This window comes from Saccopteryx leptura, chromosome X, assembly GCF_036850995.1.
Source record: "Saccopteryx leptura isolate mSacLep1 chromosome X, mSacLep1_pri_phased_curated, whole genome shotgun sequence".
Classification (NCBI taxonomy): domain Eukaryota; kingdom Metazoa; phylum Chordata; class Mammalia; order Chiroptera; family Emballonuridae; genus Saccopteryx; species Saccopteryx leptura.
In genome coordinates, this window is record NC_089516.1 from 72,356,535 (window position 1) to 72,379,963 (window position 23,429).

Below are 23,429 nucleotides of genomic sequence, written 5' to 3' on the forward strand. Positions count from 1 at the left end.
TCTGCTACTACAACCAACATTCAAGTGAATATCTTTATACATATATTTTTGTGGAGACATATGAATTTATCTGTAAGATAAATTAATAGAAGTGAAATGTTCTGGGGTCAATGGAATAAGTATTTTTAATTTCGATAGACGTGTCAAATTATCCTTCATCAAAGGTGTGCTAACTTATACTACTGCCAATAATTTGCAAGGGTGCCTGTTTCTCCATACCCTTGTCAACAAAAATTTTTAAATGTTTTTGATGTTTACTGAGAGATAGATAAAAATTTATTTATTTTAGTTTCATTTGCATTTTATGACTGAGATTAATCATCTTACAATTTGTTTAAAAGCCATTTGCCTTTGATCTTGGCCAGATAGCTCATTTGGCTAGAGCATCCTCCCCATATGCCAAAGTTGTTGGTTCCATCCCCAGTCAGAGCGCATACAAGAATCAACCAATGAGCCTAACCAGGCTGTAGCGCAGTGGGTAGAGCATCAGACTGGGATGCAGAGAACCCAAATTTGAAACCCTAAGGTCACTGGCTTGAGCGCAGGCTCACCAACTTGAACCCAAAGGTTGCTGGCTTGAAGCCTATGGTCGCTGCCTTGAGTTCAAGGTTGCTGGCTTGAGCAAGGGGGTCACTCACTCTGCTGTAGCCCCCCATCCCCAGTCAAGGCACATATGAGAAAGCAATCAATGAACAACTAAGGAGCCGCAACAAAGAATTGATGTTTCTCATCTCTCTTCCTTTCTGTTTGTCTGTCCCCCCCCTCTGTCTCTCTTGCTAAAAAAAAACAACAACAACAACCAATAAATGTATAAATAAGTGGAACAACAAATCAATATTTCTCTCTTCCTCTCTCTCCCTTCCTCTCTCTCTAAAATCAATAAATGAATTTTTTTAAAAGCTATTTGCTTTGCTTCAACTTCCTTATTTTAAAAATGGGGAGACGTCTGACCTGTGGTGGCACAGTGGATAAAGTGTCGACCTGGAAATGCTGAGGTCGCCGTTTCGAAACCCTGGGCTTGCCTGGTCAAGGCACATATGGGAGTTGATGCTTCCAGCTCCTCCCCCCTTCTCTCTCTCTGTCTCTCTCTCTCTCTCTCTCCTCTCTAAAATGAATAAATAAAATAAAATAAAAATAAAAAATTTAAAAATGGGGAGACTGACAGCCAAAGGGGTAATATATTGAAGGGTACACACCTAATTAGCGGCAGAATCAAAATTAGCCCCATACTTTACTGAACTTCAATTATGGCCTATTCATAACCATCATTTCGTCTTTACTTATAACACAAATTACCATCTGATCATACACTGTTTCAACATGCTGTCTTTCATCAAGAACAGCAACCTGGACGTTTCACGTTCTACTTTTGTGACCCTTTAGCAAGCCTCTGTTTCCTCGTCTATAAAATGGTAGCAACAATACAGGACTAAATGACATAATGGGTGTAAATAACCCAGAATAGTGGCTAGCACACAGAAGATACTTTATAAATGAGAGATACAGAGCTTCTTAATACCAGGATCCAGACCAACAAGTTCTCTATGATTTCTTTATCATTACTGGTCACACAGTGCAAGGATCTCAGTAGGTGCTAGTGAATGTTCACTGTCTTGACTTGAGGAGAGTCTTACAATATAACAGAAGTTCAAAGAGCTGAGAGGAATTCTGCCCTGCAGTGTGCCACCCTCCTGCCCTGGGGTCTCTGGTCCCCATGTACAGTGATTGACTGCACAGTAATTATTCAAAACCTTGCAGCCAACTGACAGAGAAAACAACCAAAAGTCCCTAACCCTCCACACAGGCAAATCAAATTTAGGGGCAGGCGTAGGATGGGAGCAGAATTCAGAGGCTAAGGAGAACAAACCCTCTAGCAGTTTTGATAACTTTTGTGAGTTCAGGGGAAAATGCATCAGAATGTTTCGTTATATTTCCTGTTACATGAGCTGCTGAATAGTGGGAAACAAACAACCTAAAAGAAGTTAACGTGATCAGATTTGTATTTTAACAAGATCCTTCTGACTGCAGTGAGGATGATGGATTAGATGAAGGTGGGGAAACCAATTAAAAAGGCTATTTCAGTTATCCAATCATGAAGGAATAGGGGTTGGGTAGATGGAGATCGGAAGTATTGTATATGGTGGGGGAGGGGAGGGGGATGGATAGAGCCAGAGCTTTAAAGAGAGAGGGATTTGGCTGTACAGTACAGGTGGGAGAATCTACCTGTTGCCAGAGGGAAAAAAGGACATGAAACACGGAAGAAGGGAAAGGAAGGGTAAGTTGGAGCAGGGCACTGGGTGGGAAAGGGGTTGAGAGGTTCTGACTGGATGATGCTCTTCAGCATTCTCAGTGAATTAGGAGGTAAGGCCATCTCCTGAGTAGAGGAGGATAGCGGGCTGCTGATTAGGGACACTGAGAAGGGGTTCTAGACAGCTAAGTTTAGAGACCATGACTTTGTTGTGGCTCCAGTCCACAGAGCTGTGGAATTTTCTTTCTGAATTTTGATGATTAGGAAGGATATTGTGTATTACTGACAAAAAGTATCTTCTGTGGAGAAGTAGGAGCTAAAGGCATATTACTGGGCCTGAAGAGTGAAGAGGAAGGTGAAGGGAACTCCAGGCAGCAAGTATAGACCACACTTTTGAGAAGTTTAGCAGAAAAAAAGAAAGGGAAAGATAGGACAATGGCTTAAGGAAGAAGTAGAGGAAGGATATTTTTCATTTGTTTTCATAATAGGAGAGACTTTGAGACCTAAAAAAGATGCTATATACACACTCTAATGGAAATAATATAAAATAGTGTTTAAGATCATAGGCTCTAGGCCCTGGCTGGTTGGCTCAGTGGTAGAGCATCGGCCCACTGTGTGGATGTCTTGGGTACAATTCCCAGTCAGGGTACACAGGAGAAGCAACCATCTCCACCCCTTCCCCCTCTCCCTTCTCTCTCTCTCTCTCTCTCTCTCTCTCTCTCTCTCTCTCTCTCTTCCTCTCCTACAGCCATGGCTCATTTGGAGCAAATTGGCCCCGGGTGCTGATGGTGGTTCTATAGCCTCACATCATGCACTAAAATAGCTCAATTACGGAGCAACGCAGCAACAGCCCCAGATGGGCAGAGCCTCGGCCTGGGTGGATCTCAGTTGGGGCACTTGTGTAATTCTGTCTCTCTGCCTCCCTGCATCTCAGTTAAAAAAAAAAAAAAAAAAAAAAAAAGAGCATAGGTTCTGGTGCCATCAGTGCCTGGGTTCAAATTCTTGCTTTGCCACCTTAAAATGAAGTAAGTCACTTAACCTCTCTGTGCCTGTTTTCACAATGAAACAGTGTGTGGGGGGGTTACAGTACCTATCTCTGGATTACTGGAAGTAATTTGGAGAACACTCAGGACAGTAACTGGCATATAGTAAGTGCTTGATAAGTGTTAGATATATTATCATTATTTAAACAAAAATCACATGCAGGATATTATTGGGTTTGTTTTTATTTCAGCAAGCTTTTTTCCTTATTGTAAAAGTTTATAAGGGTGCCTTTTAAAGTAGCTTTTGTAATATTATACAAGTATTTTTTTTACTAAAGGAAAAGAAACCCAAAAAATAAAGACAAGCAAAAAGAAGAAAAAAAACTGCTGTATCTTCATTTTCTATCATCTTTAACATTCTGGTGTATATCAGTCCAGCTTTTTCTTCTATTCATCCAGTAATAGTTTCCAAATTGTGTTTTGGTATAGGTGTGCACATACAACAGGGAGGCCAAGAAAGTACTTCCTCTGAGCTTTTGGGTTTTGTCTCTGGCAGCTAGGGTTAATTACCCTAATACATACGCCTGCCTCATTTGCCTTGACCCCACAGCACCCCCAGGGGAGGCCAGACCCACTATATTCTGCCCTAGCCCCCCGGTTCTTAGAAGCCAAACAAATGAGAGACCAAGGCCCTCCATCTGCCTGAAAGGAGAGTGGAGCTCCGACACCTTCCCTGAGGCGCTGGTTCCAGAAGATCCTGCCTTCTGACTCCAGTGTGCAGAATGCAGGTCTCCTGTACTGACTGCCCTAGGTCCACTATCCTCTTGTTCCTCAAAGTCTGGTCTCCTGAACAGCAGCATTAGCATCACAAGAGAGCTTGTTAGAAATGAAAATTATGGGCCCTGGCCAGGTTTGCTCAGTGGAGAGAGCACCATCCCCATGCGTTGAGGTCCTAGGTTCCATCCCCAGTCAGTACATGTAGAAGAAGTAACCAATGAGTGTACAACTAAGTGAAACAAGTTGATGCTTTTTTCTCTTAAAAATCAATATAATGTTTAAAAAAAATGTAAATTATAGTGCCCCACGTCAGACCTACTATATCAGAATTAAAAGTTTAACGAGGCCCTGGCCGGTTGGCTCAGCGGTAGAGCGTTGGCCTGGCGTGCGGGGGACCCGGTTCGATTCCCGGCCAGGGCACATAGGAGAAGCGCCCATTTGCTTCTCCACCCCCGCCCCCTCCTTCCTCTCTGTCTCTCTCTTCCCCTCCCGCAGCCAAGGCTCCACTGGAGCAAACATGGCCCTGGTGCTGGGGATGGCTCCTTGGCCTCTGCCCCAGGCACTAGAGTGGCTCTGGTCATGGCAGAGCGATGCCCCGGAGGGGCAGAGCATCGGGGCAGAGCATCGCCCCTGGTGGGCGTGCCGGGTGGATCCCAGTCGGGCGCATGCGGGAGTCTGTCTGTCTCTCCCCATTTCCAGCTTAAGAAAAAAATTAAAAAAAAATAAAATAAAATAAAATAAATAAAAGTTTAATGAGATCTCCATACTTTAAAGTTTGAGAAGCATGGGACTGACTGGCAAAAGTCCTTCTAATTCTAGGAATAAAGATTTCTCTAAATATTCTTGCACACTAGAAACTTCAAACACTTCCTCACCAGAAGTCCCCTCTTTCATTAGGTCATTATGTTTAATGGACCAGGCTGAGATACACCTTCCTCAGGATTCTAGTGCATCCCACTGAAACATTACACATCTTTAGGATCAAACTGAGTTACAAGAGGAGGAAGCCGAGGGGAGCAGGGGACTGAATAGCCCTGGTCCTAATGGGGATTTGATTTCTCCTGAATAGACACCACCAAACAATTTCCCCTCAGAAGAGAAGAACTTATGTCATCAGGGCAATGTGGGCCATATAGTCGGGGCCCCAGGACCCAGCGGTAGGTACAAAGGGACAGCTTCTGCAATATACTTCTGTCTCACCCGAAACCAGAAATGAGAAAGTTCTCTCAAGAATCCCTCGCCCACTGATGTGAATTAAATGGGGTAGTAAGTGAAGGACCCTTCAGAATACAGCAATTTTTTTTTCAGCGAAATAAACTATATTACTTATTTCTTTTAAAATAACATAAGTAGGCCTGACCTGTGTGGTACAGTGGATAAGGCATCTACCTGGAACGCTGAGGTCACTGGTTCGAAACCCTGGTCAAGGCACATATGGGAATTGATGCTTCCTGCTCCTCCTTCCTTCTCTCTCCTCTCTCTCTCTCTCTCCTCTCTCTAAAACAAAAAATAAATATTTTAAGAATATATAAAGCCTTATTGCACAAACATAATCGAGAACTACAAGATGTACTTTAGTCCCCTGTTACAGCCAATTAAGAGATAGGAACAGCTCGACCTGTGCTGGAACTGTGGATAAAGCCTCGATCTGGAATGCCAAGGTTGCAGGTTCAACGGTCAAGACCACCATGAGCTGAGGCTTCCCACTGCTCCCCCAAAGCGTCACTGCTTCTCTCTCTCCTCTCTCTAAAATCAGTAAGTAACATCTTTTAAAAAAGAAATAGGGGCCCTGGCAGATTGGCTCAGTGGTAGAGCGTCGGCCTGGCGTGCAGAAGTCCCAGGTTCGATTCTCGGCCAGGGCACACAGGAGAAGCACCCATCTGCTTCTAAACCCCTCCCCCTTTCCTTCCTCTCTGTCTCTCTCTTCCCCTCCCGCAGCCGAGGCTCCACTGGAGCAAAGATGGCCCGGGCGCTGGGGATGGCTCCTTGGCCTCTGCCCCGGGCGCTGGAGTGGCTCTGGTCGCAACAGAGTGACGCCCCGGAGGGGCAGAGCATCACCCCTTGGTGGGCAGAGCGTCGCCCCTGGTGGGCGTGCCGGGTGGATCCCAGTCGGGCGCATGCGGGAGTCTGTCTGACTGTCTCTCCCCGTTTCCAGCTTCAGAAAAATAAAAAAATTAAAAAAATAAAGAAAAAAAGAAATAGGGACAGAATTTGTGACAACATAGATAGGTCTTGAGAATATTATGCTAACAGAAATAAATCAGTCAGAAAAAGTTAAGAACCATACAATTTCACCCATCTGTGGGATATAAAACTGAAAGCAACAAATGAACAAACAAGAAAAACGAAACAGACACAGACAACCGTAGGGTGTTTGCCAGAGGGAAGGCGAGTAAGGGGGAACAAAGGGCAAAGAGGTTCAAATATAAGGTGACAAAAGATGACTTGACTTTGGGTGGTGGGCACACAATGCAATATACAGATGATGTATCATAGAATTGTACACTTGAAAGCTATATAATTTAATTAACCAATGTCAACCCAGTAAATTTAATTTAAAAATAAATAGGGATAAAAATAAGGAAGAGATAAGAGAGAATAAAGAAGGGGAAAGACAAAGGGATCCAAAGAAAAGGATCAAGAGCATGTACATTTAGGGAGCAGACTTCAATGGTGGTGACATTGCCAGAATGTTCTCAGGTAACAGATGACTGCTAAGACACTTCCACAGAAGTTCATCAAACATTGATCCCACGCTTTTCTGTCAGGTGCTGAGGACATTAAAATAAGCAAAACAGACAGGGTTTCTGCCCTTCGGGAGCTCACATACATAGCAGGCTGCAAGACATTAATCAAGTAATCACACAAATAACCACTTGTATTAGTTTCCTATTGCTGTTGTAACAAATTACCACTAATTAAGTGGCTTACAACAACACCCATTTATTATCTTACAGTTATGGACGTAGAAGTCTGACAGTGGTCTCATGGGCTAAAATCAAGGTAGTCAACAAAGCTGCATTCTCTTTGTAGGTTCTAGAGAATTCTATCCTTACCCTTTCAAGCTTCTAGAGCAGGGGTAGTCAACCTTTTTATACCTACTGCCCACTTTTGTATCTCTGTTAGTAGTAAAATTTTCTAACTGCTCACCAGTTCCACAGTAATGGTGATTTATAAAGTAGGGAAATAACTTTACTTTATAAAATTTATAAAGCAGAGTTACAGCAAGTTAAAGCATATAATAATAATTACTAAAAATAATAATAATAATAATAATTACTTACCAGTACTTTATGTCGGATTTTTGCTAAGTTTGGCAGAATAAATTTTTATAAAACAACATACTATAGTTATATCTATCTTTTTATTTATACTTTGGTTGCTCCGTTACCGCCCACCATGAAAGCTGGAACGCCCACTAGTGGGCGGTAGAGACCAGGTTGACACCACTATTCTAGAGGATCAACCACATTCCTTGCCTCATGACCCTCTTCCTCCATCTTCCAAGCCAGCGGTGCTGCATCTCTCTGAGGCCTTCACTCCTTGTCCCGTCTGCCTGTGACTGTCCCTCTGCCTCCCTCTTCTGCTTATAAGTATGCTGTGATTACATTGGGCCCATCCCATAATCCAGGAAACTCCCTCCATCTCCTGGTCATCTGATTAGCACCCCAAATTCCCTAATTCCTGCAACCTTAATTCTCCATTGCCATCAAACTTACTTAACATATTCACAGGTACTGAGGATTAGGACACCGGGGACCATTATCCTGCCTACCACACCATTTAAATACAAATCGTGCATTACAAATGCTATTGGCTTAAACAGACCTGTGACTTTTCAGTGCACAAGTAGAGAAGCATGGTATTCTTGCAACTATCCTATTCAGAGTTCTGTTCTTTGCTGCCAAATGTGTTGTATTTGCTGTCTTCCCTAAGATCCTTCCTCCTTAGTCACTACATGTCCATATTCTAGTTATTTTAGGACTTACTCAGATGGTACCTAGACTTCATCAGGTGAAGAAAATGAGAAATAAACTGAGTTCAGAATACTTTGTTTTCTCTTCAGGATTCACAGTTGCTGCCTAATTGAACTTGAGAGAAAGCCACTATGTTAAAAATCAGTTCTGCTATCTTAAAACATATTTTAAAATATTCACACCGGATTTTCCAGACACTTCTGTTTGGATCACAGAAGGAAATGAAAAAGCCAGTCTAAACAGCACTGAAGGGGGACAGAAAGATGTGTTTGGAAAACACCAAGGGGGAGGATTTCAGGCCTTGCTTAAAGCAAAAGCAGATAAGTGAGAGCTGATAAACAAAAGAAAAAAAAATAACAGTAATCTGCGGTTTGTAAAAGGCTTGGATTAAATTGTGGTTCTATGGGCCCTGGCCGGTTGGCTCAGTGGTAGAGCATCAGCCTGGCGTGCAGGGGTCCTGGGTTCGATTCCCGGCCAGGGCACACAAGAGAAGCGCCCATTTGCTTCTCCACCCCTCCCCCTTTCCTTCCTTTCTGTCTCTCTCTTCCCCTCCCGCAGTGAGGCTCCATTGGAGCAAAGAGGGCCCGGGCGCTGGGGATGGCTCCTTGGCCTCTGCCCCAGGCGCTAGAGTGGCTCTAGTCGCAACAGAGCATGCCCCGGAGGGGCAGAGCATCGCCCCCTGGTGGGCAGAGCGTCGCCCCCTGGTGGGCGTGCCGGGTGGATCCCGGTCGGGCAGAGCGGGAGTCTGTCTGACTGTCTCTGCCCATTTCCAGCTTCAGAAAAAGGAAAAAAAATAAAAATAAAAATAAATTGTGGTTCTACGAAGAGTTGCAAGCTTGTGGCAAAACATAGAATCAGATACATACTTTTGAATCCTGCCTCTTTCAATTAGCTCATGTGACACTGGATGAATTATTATTTCATTATTTTTTTTCTGTATTTTTCTGAAGCCGGAAATGGGGAGAGATAATCAGACAGATTCCTGCATGCGCCCGACCGGGATCCACCCGGCACGCCCACCAGGGGGTGATACTCTGCCCCTCCGGGGCGTCGCTCTATTGCGACAAGAGCCACTCTAGCACCTGGGGCAGAGGCCGAGGAGCCATCCCCAGCGCCCAGGCCATCTTTGCTCCAGTGGAGCCTCGGCTGCGGGAGGGGAAGAGAGAGACAGAGAGGAAGGAGAGGGGAGGGGTGGAGAAGCAGATGGGCGCTTCTCCTGTGTGCCCTAGCCTGGAATCGAACCCGGGACTTCTGCACGCCAGGCCGACGCTCTAGCACTGAGCCAACTGGCCAGGGCCTATTTCATTATTTTTTAAAGATTTTATTTATTGATTTTATGAGAGATGAAAGAAGGGGGTGGAGTGAGAAGTATCAACTTATAGTTGCTTCATTTTAGTTGTTCATTGATTGCTTATCATACCTGCCTTGACCGGGCAAGGCCAGGGTTTCATACCTGTGACCTCGGTGTTCCAGGTCAACACTGTATCCACTGCACCACCCCAGGCCAGGCTAATTTCAATATTTTCAACCTATTTCCTTATGTATAAAACAGGAATTACAAAAGATTAGTCACACAACCTCACACATAATAGGATTCAATAAATACTGCAGTATGAGAGAAGATTAAGAGGTGAAGTAATTTGTCGAAGATTATACCGATAGAATCAGGCTCCTAAATTCTAGCATAGTAAAATAATTTTGTTACTTTTTAATTCTTTAGAAACATATAAACTATCTGTGGTCCTTTTAGCACATCTAACTCAAGAATATTCACCCCTATCCTGACAGAGATCACTACATAACACAGAACTCTGTTTCCTTTTTAATATAGCAGCATTTTTTAAAATTTATTGTGATGACATTGATTCACAAACCATACAAGTTTCAAGTGCACAGTTGAAATAGAGGATTATTAAAGTACTTGTTTCATCAATCCGCCTGTCTAAGGAAGGCTGCATGATTTTATTCTTGGCATTCAAGGGCACTGAGATCCAGAAAGTGATTTTACTGGTCTAAACTGTGCTGAGTGTGGAGAAAAAGAACCTTCTAAACCAGTGGTAGTCAACCTGGTCCCTACTGCCCACTAGTGGGCATTTCAACTTTCATGGTGGGCGGTAGCAGAGCAACCAAAGTATAAATAAAAAGATAGATTTAACTATAGTAAGTTGTTTTACAAAGATTTATTCTGCCAAACTTAGCGAAAATCCGACATAAAGTACTTGGTAAGTGTTGGGCAGATAAAATATATTATGCTCACTTTCATGATGGTGCTGCCCAAATGGAAGCCCGTTGCCCAGGTGATATTAATGTGTGTTGGGGGCAGGCTGTGGGCAGCAAGATGCTTGTAGCCTGGGGCTTGGTTTTAGGACTAAGCCTTTCCCATCCTTTTTGATGTGGGGTGGTGCAATACCATCATGCCTCAGATAAGTGACTTTGTATTAGAGACTTCCCTATTTTGTATATTGGATTAAAGGTTTTGATTTCTACACTATAAAATGGGGGCAGAACGGGAGCTTGCTCTCTCAGTTCCTTAGATTAGCATTAGAGAGCAGAGCAGAGAGAAAGGCCATGTGGAGGAGGCCAGGAGAAGCAGCCAAGATGGTGCAGTGCTGAGGGAGAAGAGAGTTTGTGCAGTTTGTGCAGGGAGAAGGAAGGAGATGGGGAACAGAGGTGAATAAGTCTGGTGAGCTAGAAACCTTTGATTCTAGGAAACTCGGATAAGTCAGTAGCTTTGTGAGCACTGAACATGAGTGGGCTTTGGAGCCCAGTGTGTGTTTTTACTTGTCCTCCGGGTGCAAGCTAGGATTAAAGATGATGGCTCATCAGTTTTTGGCTCCGTTGTTTCTTTACCGACTGTCCGAATCCAATGCGACCCTGCATGGGACAGGCAGCTGTGATGGTGGCCCTGGGTACTGGCTTTACAGTAAGTAATTATTATTATATGCTTTAACTTGCTGTAACTCTGCTTTATAAATTTTATAAAGTAAAGTTACTTCCCTACTTTATAAATCACCATTACTGTGGAACCGGTGGGCTGTTAGAAAATTTTACTAACAGAGATACAAAAGTGGGCAGTAGGTATAAAAAGGTTGACTACCCCTGTTCTAAACAAATGAAATATCCCTCTGAAACAAAATCCTGAAGCTAATGCCTTTGATACCAAATTAACATGTTGGGGATATATCAGAGGTCTTCTTTTTTTAGTTGGCACACAGAAATTTCTTCCCTTCATTTTCGTCCACATACTCCTCTCATTCCCACAAACAGTTCTCATTTTATTTTTTAAGGTATTTTATTTTATTATTATTTTTATTTTTTATTTTTCTGAGGTTGGAAACAGGGAGGCAGTCAGACAGACTCTCGCATGCGCCCTACCGGGATCCACCCGGCATGCCCACCAGGGGGCAATGCTCAGCCCATCTGGGGCATTGCTCTGTTGCATCCAGAGCCATTCTAGTGTCTGAGGCAGAGGCCATAGAGCCATCCTCAGCACCCGGGCCAACTTTGCTCCAATGGAGCCTTGGCTGTGGGAGGGGAAGAGAGAGACAGAGAGGAAGGCGAGGGGGAAGGGTGGAGAAGCAGATGGATGCTTCTCCTGTGTGCCCTGGCCAGGAATCAAACCTGGGACTCCTGCATGCCAGGCCGACGCTCTACCACTGAGCCAACCGGCCAGGGCCTAACAGTTCTCATTTTAAAGCCTAATTCAATACCAACTATTCTGAAACTTTGTTTAATGTGTTCTGGCAGATTGAAAAAAAATGAATTGGAATTCAAGAGTAACAGGAAGCATTTAAATGGAGTGGAATGAGAAGTGGACTAGAAACTAGAAGACATAGGCGACCTTGGGCGTCTCTTCTCCTCAGGCCCTTTTCCCCCCAATTGTAAAGGAAGAGAGCTGGGTTACAGGGTCAGAAAGATGTCCTAGCTGACAGGTGTCCCCAAACTACGGGCCACCGCAGGCGGGCTGCATGCGGCCCCCTGAGGCCATTTATCCGCCTCCCCCCCCCCCGCACTTCCGGAAGGGGCACCTCTTTCACTGGTGGTCAGTAGAGGAGCACTGTATGTGGCTGCCCTCCAACGGTCTGAGGTACAGTGAACCGGCCCTCTGTGTAAAAAGTTTGGGGACCCTTGCTAGCACCTTCAGCATTCTGATTCTAAACCTCCCCGCACCCCCCAGCCCCCCACTGAGGTATTAGAATATAAAAATACATGTGTGGTGGGGTTGCGGAACATAGTTTGGAGAAGAGAAAAAAATTGCAGGCAGTAACTGCATTTGATCTTAGCACATCTTGTAGACTATGCGAGGTATGGGAAGAGAGGGCAGGAAAACTTGCTAATAGAGTCAAATGTTTACTTTGACTAAGGATAGGGTCCAAACAAGCCTGCATCATTAATGCCTTTGACGCCCAACCTCCATGCTGTATTGTTGAAAACCTACCAAGAGCTGGGAATGAACTAACAAGACCTCAGATGATTATATTAACCACGTTTCCTTTCTCTTAAGTTTGGTTTTGTTTTCATTGAAATGTATTCAGCAGGGGAGACACAGGCTCCTACCTGCTTTGCTACTGGCATGTGGGGACAGGCAGCTACAGAAAAAAAATTACTATTTCACTTTCTTCTTCTAGTTTTCAGTTTTTGTCACAAGATTTGACTATAAAGCCTCCAGCTCAAAAAGCATGCCATGTGTGTTGTTACATGAGTCAACATAAAGAAATATAAAGTGCAGCTCACCATAAACTTTATCTAGACCAGACAATTTAAATATTGTCTCAACGTGGGCTTTACAGTTATGAACAACAGAATGGGAAATTACCAATTATTTGCTAAAAATTGACTTTACAAAAGGTGACTATATTTACCTTGATGTTTTGTCATGTATATAACCCAATCAGGCAACCGAGATATGAGTCAGACTCTTAAACATGTTTTCCTTTTGTGCACTTCCAGGGGTGGTAAAAAACCCAGTTTGCAGTGCCTCTGGGCCAAGATAAAGGAGGTTACAGCTTGTGGAAGTGGTAATTAGAGCCAATTACAACTTGACTTATCTGCTTTGTCATTAAAATGTCTGTTAGACCTCTCATTTTCTAAACTGAGGAAAAGAAAGGTATAGCTTAGTGGAGGGAGATGGTTAGCCAACAGGAAAGACTTTCTAATTCCATCCACAAATGTACCGTGTAATCTGACAAACGCATTGCCTTTTGGCTTCAAACTGGGCTTTGCTCACAGCTCACCCTAACTCTTCGAGCTGAAAAGAATCTCAGGAAATCATCTGGTCCAGTCTCTTGCCTTCAGGAAATTAAGTCATTATTATAGTCCCATTTTCCAAACGAGACATGAAAGACCTAGAGAATGCTTGCTGCCTCCTGCAATGGATTTGATTTTGGTCTTACAGCTTGTCACGAGGAGAATGTAATTCTTTTCCTCACTTTTCTCCCAGATGTTGTACACAGGTTAATACATAATCACAAAGCACTTTGAAAATACCAAGGGAAGCTTATAAACACATTATCAACAGAGATCCTAGTACTCGAAATAGATGGGTCTCAGGGAAAAGTAACAGAACTGCTTTAGCCTTTTGAAGAATTTGTTTGAGGAAGGCAAGAGAATTACATTCAACTTAGTTACTAAGGGTCTGAACTCACTTTCTGCAAATGTCTACGAGTGTTATTAGGAGTAATGAAAAATTAAGAACCGGAATGCCATTAATGAATTTATCAGATTTGAGAGTAAGCAAGAGTCAATGAAATTTTTCGTGTAAAATAGAAACTCCTGATAAAGTAGGCTCCTTGGGGAAGGGTAAAAGTAAGTAAGAGGGTTCTCTTACAATTTAAGAATCCTGTGCAACCTCTAATGATTTTCTGCCTTTTGTCCTTATGATCTGTAGTCTGGTCACTGAATGCCTGGACTCATTATCTATCTTCCTGTCTCCAATCTTTCCTCACCTTGTCTAAACCATTCAAACTACCCCTGCCTGAATTGCTATCTTTACCAGCTACTTTGAACACATCAGCCACCCCATAAACCCTCGCTGTCCTTGGTATTGAATTACTCATTCATGATTTCAAGGCTCTCTATCAATCCACTCCAATCTAGTCTCTTTCCTGATCCTTTTATGTACCCTTTCTTTCAATGGCACATTTCCTCCTTGTACCCCTGAAACAAATCCCATTCTTGCATCTGATAAGTCATCTCTCTTCACCTTCCTTGAAAACCAACTCGTATTTGATGTAAGGACTATACAAAGGGGACCGAGTCTATTTAAGAGGTAGAAGTCTCTTGGTCGTCATCAGATAGGATTAGCTAAAGAAGATTGGAGCCAAGCTCACTCTTACATGTTTCTATCAGGGAGAAGGGTCTGGAGCAGAATGTGGCCAAGTGCTTCTGGGTGGAGACTTCCTGGAATGTGGGCTGTTAGCCCCAAGCATTAAAAAGAGGGTCTGCAGGATTTTAGAACACACCTTCTCATTCAATTAATGCTTTATCTTTTATAAAAGCGTTAATTCATAGGCTGTCTTCCTGGGTGAAGGCATGGTAGTGGCCACCGTCAGAAAGATCCTAGAGCAAGAAAAGAAAGGACAATTGCTTCAATTAGCAAGTATGCACAATGGTGTCGGGAAGGTTATTCCAAAAAGAGGGTGGCAGCATTACAGTGTGCGGTGCATCTAGGGTAAATACTCAAGGGAGTAAAACTCTTAGATGGGGTGGGAAGGGCCATCCCATTATTAGATCCAACATGAGTGATGTGGGCAGTCTGGTTACCTGGCAGATATTGAGCTTAGAAACAGTATATATTTTGGATTTTTAAATTTTATTCACCTCAATATAACAGCATATATAAAATGTTGCACAGACAAAACGCATTTCAGAAACTTGGTCACTCCTTTGGGATTGGCACAGAATACAGTTTTGAAAAAAAAAACAATGGTAGAAGAATTTTCATCTCTAAGAGCAGATTTGATTTGGAGATAGCCAAAAGTCACTCGGCATTAATTCTGGTAAAATAAGGTGGGTAATAATCTGAACATAGATTTTAGTGAAATAAGGATGTAAAAGGATGACCTATCTTACTATTTGAGTAAGTATCTACAAGCCTCACAACATGCCACCCTCCAAAAGAAACAATGGTTACTGGGATAAATAAGTAATTGTTTTTTAAAGTTTTGTTTGGGGCACGGAAATATGGGTCGGGTTTGATGACACTAAAGGGAGAGCGGGCATAACTAAGAAAACTACAAAATATTCAACTTCTCTGGAGGCCAGATAATGAGGTCTTCCATCCACCTCCTATGGCTTCAGGTTGGGCAGCTGCGTTTGTATCAAGTGTGGGTTCATAGCCGTGCTTGACTTAGTGAGAGACGTGGCTCTCGGGAAGCAGAACGTGGTGCTGGATGACAGCAAAGACAATCAAAACCAACACACACACACATAGGCTTCCTGGTATGTCAATTATTCTTGAGGTTAAAGATCTCCTTTTACAGAATTTAGTATATAACAAATTAAAAAAGCAAACTTCTTGACCTCCCAATATTTAATAACTAAATGTGCAAAAGAACCACCATTAAATAAAGCATCAAAAGCTATACATTTTCTATGAAACAATATATGCACAGATTTTCAAAGCTGTGAAAATGCAATAAAGAGCACAACACATTTTGGTCACTTTATTAAATGACATTAAATAGTTTAAGTTTCAACTACTCAACAGCACTTTGAATGGTGAAAACACAGATAGTATTATTGTTATACTTGAATGTTTTTCTTTAAAAACACAATTCCAGTCCTTATATATATTACAAAACAGCCTTAAAGGAAGAAGTGACATCTTTTCAACAGTACTTAAGATTCTCAATACGGAACTGAAAAGCAGTCTAACAAAAACGAAGGCAGGTCTTCACAGCTGTATGATTTCAGCAGCCAAAGCTGGGTGACGGACTGAAACATGACTATACAACTGGGACAAAACATATACAATACCACAATACTAAGCAAAAACGCTTTACACCCAAAGAAATAAAACAGGTTACAAAATGTGGAGAATTTAGCAGGCAAAACTGTATTACAAGCAACATTTTAAATTGTTATTTTTTAAGCCATTCCAACTATTTCAAACATCTAAAACAAATATAAAAATGAGCCTTTTAGTATCTTACTGATGTGATTTTTGTCCTTAAATATTTGTTAAAGCTTGATGTTATACTCAAAGTACATATTATGTAGCTAAAATGTCAAGTGAGAAGAGTGTATGCAAAGTGGTCCAAGTTTTATTTAAAACTCTGATTTCCAATTAATCCTTCTATACATTATTCTTTATGTCATAGTTTCATCTATGGTAAAACAGTTTAGAAGGCTGCATAAAATTTTCACATCTACGCCTTTGAGCAAATAATTAGACCATGTTGAAAGTTCCCAGGTCTAATAAATCAGGTTTAAAGTATTCCAGACTCTTAGAAATACCAACCAATAAGTTGGCCAGAGTGTACTGTCTTCAAATATTTATCTCATAAATCTTGTCTTTTTCATTTCTCCTAAACACATACCTTCCCCCACCCCCACCAATTAAATAGATCTGATTATATGACTGGCATAATAAGCAAATATATGAAAATTATTAGTGATCATTCAACATGGGAAGGTGAGGGGTGGATCCACCAGACCTCACCAATTTTATTGTCACCAACCTAGTGCACTTGGATGTTTTCCACTAGTTCTTGCAAGAAAAAAAAAAATCTCTTGGTAATCCAAACATCTCAAAACAGTTTTAGCTAATGTTAACTTCATCCAAATCCAGTGATACCTAGAGCAAATTAATCCTCCGCCCAGCTTTCATTAGTCTAAAATTCCTTAGCTGTATCCATTACCTGTTACATCATCATCTCAAGTGTTTTTGCTACATTGAGTTGACTTCTCATAGTCTAACAATCTTCTTTAAAAAAAACCTCAAGCAATGAAATTGTACACGAATAACATATAGGTCATTTTTACAGGCCTGGATTAAGGAAAACAATAATGCCATGAATTTCTAGTAAAAGTTCACAAAAGGGTATTAGATGAATTAATTTGGGTCAGAAAATTGTCTCACAAACCTAAACTTTAAAATATTCAAACTTTGTGATATGATTTAATTGGGAAGGTAGGGGAAAAGAACGTGATTTAACTGGGAAGGTAGGGGAAAAGAACGTGATTTAATTGGGAAGTTAGGGAAAAAGAACATGATTTAATTGGGAAGTTAGGGGAAAAGAACATGACTAGAAAAGAGCATAGAAACCATGACCTTTATCTTTCAAAGCAATTAATTCACAATACTGACAGTACTGGGAACTGTTAAAACACATTCCTCCCGTGAACTTATAAAGTCAGCAAAGGTTCTGCCATTTTGATGTTGTTTATAAAACAGGGTGTGAACTCAACAACCACAATGTCATCCTTAACCTCCTTAAATGCTAGAAACTGATTTTGTTAGTCCACATCCCATTGCCAGCAACAGGATGGAGCACTAGCACCGGCACCAGACAGTTCAAAGATGTGCTTTATATCAGTGCCAGGAGAGAGAAAATTCATGTGTGGAAGACAATCCACAGCCCTGAAATTTTACCAGTAATTATTTCAGCACGTATAACTGAAAACAAAAAATGGCAGAAAGACTAAAGAAAAAGGAGTTCTCTTCTTAGGCTGTACTTAAGGCTATTTATACAATGCTAAGATAACTGCAAGACTCCTCCAAGTTTTAGAGCAGTAGTATTTAAGAATATTGCACACAATTCTGTGTCAAAGACAACCCTTAGTTTCTAACTTTCAGCCACAGACAAGATATAGCGGGAGCCCAGTTTCAGACTTCAGTCAAAAGAACATTAAAACCATTTCAATCACTTGAATCAAGAAATGGATTAAGTACAAAAGTATCGAGGAATCAACTCTAAGAACTCAGCTGTGTGTTTTTATATGTAAAGAATGAATATATAAATCTGTATTCTTTCCTAAATTTATTAATTTTATGACAATTTTATGGTTGCTAAAAGCAGGCATAAAAATTTTAGAGAGGAAATCTGTGGAGTTGTTACTGTTATGGAACGACTTGTTTTCACTGAAAACAATTTGAAATATCTTCTGTACTCAATGTGTGTAAGAAGATTCTAGGCAACATCACTGACAAATGTCAGGAAGAAACGGTATGCCCTATTTTTAAAAAAATTTTAAACTAATATGGAAGAGTGGCATTTAAGGGGACCAAACTATTTATACAGTTGAGTTCTGTTAAGTCATTGATTCCTAAAAAAATAAAAGTTCTTTCTATGATTTTAACAATCCTTTAAGCTTTTAGTGCAAAATCACATTGATTTCCCTTGGGAAGGTCCCGGATTTTTGCTTCTCATTGGGGGTGGTGCACGCTGTAACGGTGGTGGCTGCATAGCACCGGCCACTGACTGATACATTCCTCTCATATCAATCTGCTGGTAGTTAGGAGGATTCATGATTAAATTCGGAGGCTTTGGCATCATGAGGTGACTTAGTGTTGCTTGCTGATAAGTCATTTGTTGCTGTTGCTGCTGATTGTACTGCTGCTGCAGCCTTCGGTTCATAAGTATCCGCTGAACACAGCTGATTAACTAGAGAGAAAAGGGAGCTGTTAGAAGTGCATGGCCTGTCTCAAAGAGGCAAGTATCAAGTTCTGAGTTAAAATCAATTTGTTGGGGGGGGGGACCATACCAAAAGGAAAACACATTATTGTTATCACCATTACTAATTGAATGGCATTCACAGGACCATTACTGTAGAAACCAGTTACTAACACCATTTAGGGCTAAATTCTCCTAATGACTTGACTATTGTATTGCAAGCAGCATTTAGGTTGGTTACCATAGTAACACGTCTTGTGCTGTGATTAATCTCAAGTATTAGTTACAGCACTTTGTGTCAAGTCTCCTTTCCTTGTCATTTTTTGAATAGTTCACATTATGACAAACATTTTTAGTGACATACACCAAAAGGAAAGAGCACTCACAGTGGGAATAATTCCTACCTGGAATGCCTGAAATTTCCTAAGATAATGGAAAACCACACAACTCTCCAGTGCTTTCTAAGTAAAATTCATGCCACAGAAATTGATTCCCTGGTGTCAAGAGTTGAAATTTCCCATGCAAAGCAGACAGCTGGCAAACGACTGCTGGGAAAAATGATAAAGGTCCCTGGAACATGCTAGCCTCTTCTCTCTTTTTTTTGGTTCAGACAAATCAACATTTTACTTTTGTTCTGATAAAATAATGCCAATCTTTTAAAGAATAATATAATTTAGTAGGAACCTGTGTCATATCATCTAGAGCTCCACTCTTTACTCTCAAATTAAATATATTAAAAAGTATACTTATTTTGGGAAAATGTTTACAAATGGAAAATGTAGTGTAAAAAAAAAGTCTGAGGACATGGACAAGAATGTGGTGGTTACCAGAGGGAGGGGATGAGAGGACAGGGAGGGGGTGGTGGTAGGGGAGGAGCATAAAAGAAAACCAGATAGAACGTGATGGAAGACAATTTGATTTTGGGTGATGGGTATGCGACATAATCAAATGTCAAAATGATATGGAGATATTTTTTCTAAATCTACGAACTCTAATTGATCAATATCACCCCGTTAAAATTGTCTAAAATTAAAAAAAAAAAGTCTAGGAAAAATTACTTTTTAGATGTCCAGGATATATAAAAAGTAAAATTAGGCCCTGGCCGGTTGGCTCAGTGGTAGAGCGTCAGCCTGGCGTGCAGGAGTCCTGGGTTCGATTCCCGGCCAGGGCACACAGGAGAAGCGCCCATCTGCTTCCCCACCCCTCCCCCTCTCCTTCCTCTCTGTCTCTCTCTTCCCCTCCCGCAGCCAAGGCTTGATTGGAGCAAAGTTGGCCCGGGCACTGAGGATGGCTCCATAGCCTCTGCCTCAGGCGCTAGAATGGCTCTGGTTGCAACAGAGCAATGCCCCAGATGCAACAGAGCAATGCCCCAATGCCGGGTGGATCCCGGTCGGGCGCACGCGGGAGTCTGTCTTACTGCTTCCCTGTTTCCAACTTCAGAAAAATACACACACACAAAAAAAGTAAAATTGAGCCCTGGCCAGGCAGTTCAACTGTTTAAAGCAGCATCTGGATACATCAAGATTGCAGGTTCGATCCCAGGTCAGGGTACATACAATAATCAACCAATGAATGCATAAATAAGTAGAACGACAAACTGTTATTTCTCTCTCTCTCTCTCTCTCTCTCTCTCGCTAAAAAACAATAAATAAAATAAAATTATATGGAAGACAGCCTATATAAAATTCAATGGGACCCATCTGGGAAGATATTGATCCTTTGTAATAAAAGACATTACCTTTCCTTGACATTACTAGGTTTTTTGACAAAATTTTCTTCCAGAAATAACCAGTGACCATCCATCATCCATATGAAGGATGGTTATTAACACAGATGTCTCACAAACCTATTATTATAAATTCAAGCACAGTAAACTTAACTGAGAGATAGTCCGAATTCTTACCATCTGCTGTTTCGTCAGGACGTCATTGTAGATCGCTTCTCTCCGTTTCACATCAAGCTCCTGGCTGGCCTGCCGACTCAGTGCTAATGCCTGTACTTGGGCCTCTGACAGGTTCATGTTTTCCTTCCACTGAAAAACAAGGCTTCTGTTTACTCCTATTGCAGTGGAATTGGGGAAAATAATTCAACTACTTGAAGATATTTGAGATATTCAGAGGTTTTTTTCTCCCTTTGCCTTTATTCTTTTTAAAAGAAAATGACGTAAAAGCAGGGTACTTAGTTTTCCACTGTGGTACAAGGGAATAAAACTATTTCTCTGGAATACAACTATTTCTATTTCATGTGTGCAACTGGTCCTTAAAATGTGTTTATGTAAACAATGCATACATTCCTATGATTGACTGATTTCTCCACTTTTAGATTTTACCTATTTCTCTCTTGTGCCAACATCCGGGTAAACTGCTGAATTAGAGCTTGCCAATATTATCCAGTTTACTAGTATTTTTCTATTGCAAATCAAGTTCTAAGTTATCTGCTTTTCCTCACAGGCATAGCGAAGCCAAAACAATTAAAAATGAAAACAAATGGTGGGGAAAGGACACAGATTTCAAGTTGGAGTAAGACAACTGAGAGTTAACTTACTACAGCTGAAATTATGTCTTCAAGAGGCTGAATCCTCACTGCTGCCACGCTGTTTGTTGCTTCCACAACTTTTTCTCTTCCTTGATTTATGAGGTCCTAGAAGAATGTAAGAAATAAGTTACAAAGGGCAAGTAAAACACAGTCTAGTTTTAAAGTGGAATAAAACTCATCAGTGAGTCTGTTAGGAAAAAAATTGGGTTTCATTGAAGCAATAATTTAATAATTTAAATAATCTATAAGCACATTTTTAAAAGGAAGTCAGATTCAATTAAGTGATTAAATTATTGGTCCATAAAAATCTGGTCTTTCTGGCCTGACCTGTGGTGGCGCAGTGGATAAAGCGTCGACCTGGAAATGCTGAGGTTGCCGGTTCAAAACCCTGGGCTTGCCTGGTCAAGGCACATATGGGAGTTGACGCTTCCAGCTCCTCCCCCCTTCTCTCTCTCTCTGTCTCCCTTCTCTCTCTCTCTCTCACCCGCTTCTCTCTGTCTCTCCTCTCTCTCTGTCTCTCCCTCTCCTCTCTAAAAAAAAAATGAACTAAAAAAAAAAAGAAATTAAAAAAAAATCTAGTCTTTCTTCATAATTGATTCAAATTGTAAATCAATTATTTCTTAATACTGGGTATTATCTTATACTTAGTAGTGCATCTACATGGCATTAGATTGTAAATCAATGTGTGTATTTATCCTGTTTTCAAACATCAAGCAAGAAATTTTTTTATTTAAAATATTTGATAACTGAAGAAAGTGCTATTTCTCTACCCAGTCAGCCACCTATAGTTCCTTAAATAAAATAATTCAAAGTACATTATTTCAAGGCCTGATTCCCTTGTGCTCTGAACAAACCTTATTTTACTAAACTGTGCTGGTTCAAAAAGGTCAACAAATAAAAGAAAATGTTCTTGGTCTATTCAGAAGTAATCTTTTGGAGAATGTGATATTTATTCCTGCATAGAGAACCCTCAACAGCAGGGCACTTGAAATTGCTTTTAATTCAAGTTCAACTACTTTTGTACTTCACAACTTACCTCCAGCTGTTGATTACTCATTGCTGACAGGGCTCCCAAATTGAAAGGAATATAAGGAGTTTGAGAGTTGAAATTGACAGGGGGTAAATTGGTCCCAGTTGGTATGTTGAAACGCATGGTCAGTCCCTAAAAACAAAAAAATATGCACTTTCCACATTGTGATTTAAAACTTGAAATTCTACATCACCTACTGGTTTAGAAAAGAATCCATATTCTCAAATCTAGAGAATTATTAACACTCTTCCACACACAAACAAAACACCCTTTTCACCCCAAACCAAGATCTTGTTACACAGAAAGCTTTAACCTCTAAAGTTGTGCGCTTTTTATGATCATTCCCACAGAATGGGGCAGCTCGATTCTGATGAGACTCCTAACATCACATAAACATTAAAGAAGTTTGGTACAATGAGTTAGGAACTTAGAATTCATGTATTAGGATAAGGTTTCCCATGCTCAGGCACATTTTTGTTCAAGTGGGTTGGTGTTTGTAACAGACATGGAACTATTCTAAATCAAGTTGGTGCTGGAGATAACATTAAGGTCCAGGAAAGAAATAATTTTTGCCCTGGACGGTTAGCGCAGTTGTTTGGAGCATCACACCCTGAGATGCCAGGGTTATGAGTTTGATCCCTGGTCCGGGTACATCGAGAAAGCAACCAATGGGTGCACAACTGAGTGGAACAATAAATCAATGCTTCCCTGTCTCTCTCTCTCTCTCTACCTCCACTTTATTTCTCTAAAGAAATCAATAAAAATTTTAAATAATGAAGTATTTTTGTGTTATGATACATATTCAGTTAAAATTCAGATTTCAGCCTGACCAGTGGTGGTGCAGTGGATAAAGTGTCGATCTGGAAACGCTGAGGTCGCCAGTTCAAATCCCTGGGCTTGCCTGGTTAAGGCACATATGAGAGCTGATACTTCCAGCTCATCCCCCCTTCTCTCTCTCTGTCTCTCCCCTCTCTATAATGAATAAATAAAATCTTTAAAAAAATTAAAATTCAGATTTCAGAGCACACATGCTAAAACAACATTTACTCTTGCCCACCTCTAAGCTCCTGTGTGTCTGTTACTACAGTGTGAGTGTTGATGGGAGTTAAGTGATGCTAAATATATACCTTTCCACTAATCTTGAAATTCAGCAAGTGCTAAGCAGAAATGGGATCACTACTCTTTAAGTGGAAAATATTTTCTTCTCTCTTCCCACTCTGCCACTAAAGGTAGCCAAAGCCTGTAAACAGACTCGCATATCTG

General features: G+C 41.1%; 1 protein-coding gene across 6 annotated transcripts in view; it reads right to left on the reverse strand.

Moving 5' to 3' along the window:
• Nucleotides 1-14,775: 14,775 nt before the first annotated feature.
• Nucleotides 14,776-23,429, reverse strand: part of ATRX (ATRX chromatin remodeler) — a 218,938-nt gene continuing 210,284 nt past the window's right edge. For all 6 annotated transcript variants that reach the window (XM_066357918.1, XM_066357920.1, XM_066357922.1 and 3 more), the window contains 4 exons: nucleotides 22,173-22,298; nucleotides 21,146-21,241; nucleotides 20,505-20,633; nucleotides 14,776-18,592 (listed from right to left, as the gene is read on the reverse strand). In XM_066357918.1, coding sequence (XP_066214015.1) covers nucleotides 18,314-18,592; nucleotides 20,505-20,633; nucleotides 21,146-21,241; nucleotides 22,173-22,298 — 630 coding nt within the window. In that variant the 3' untranslated portion in view covers nucleotides 14,776-18,313. The remainder of the gene's footprint in view (nucleotides 18,593-20,504; nucleotides 20,634-21,145; nucleotides 21,242-22,172; nucleotides 22,299-23,429) is intronic.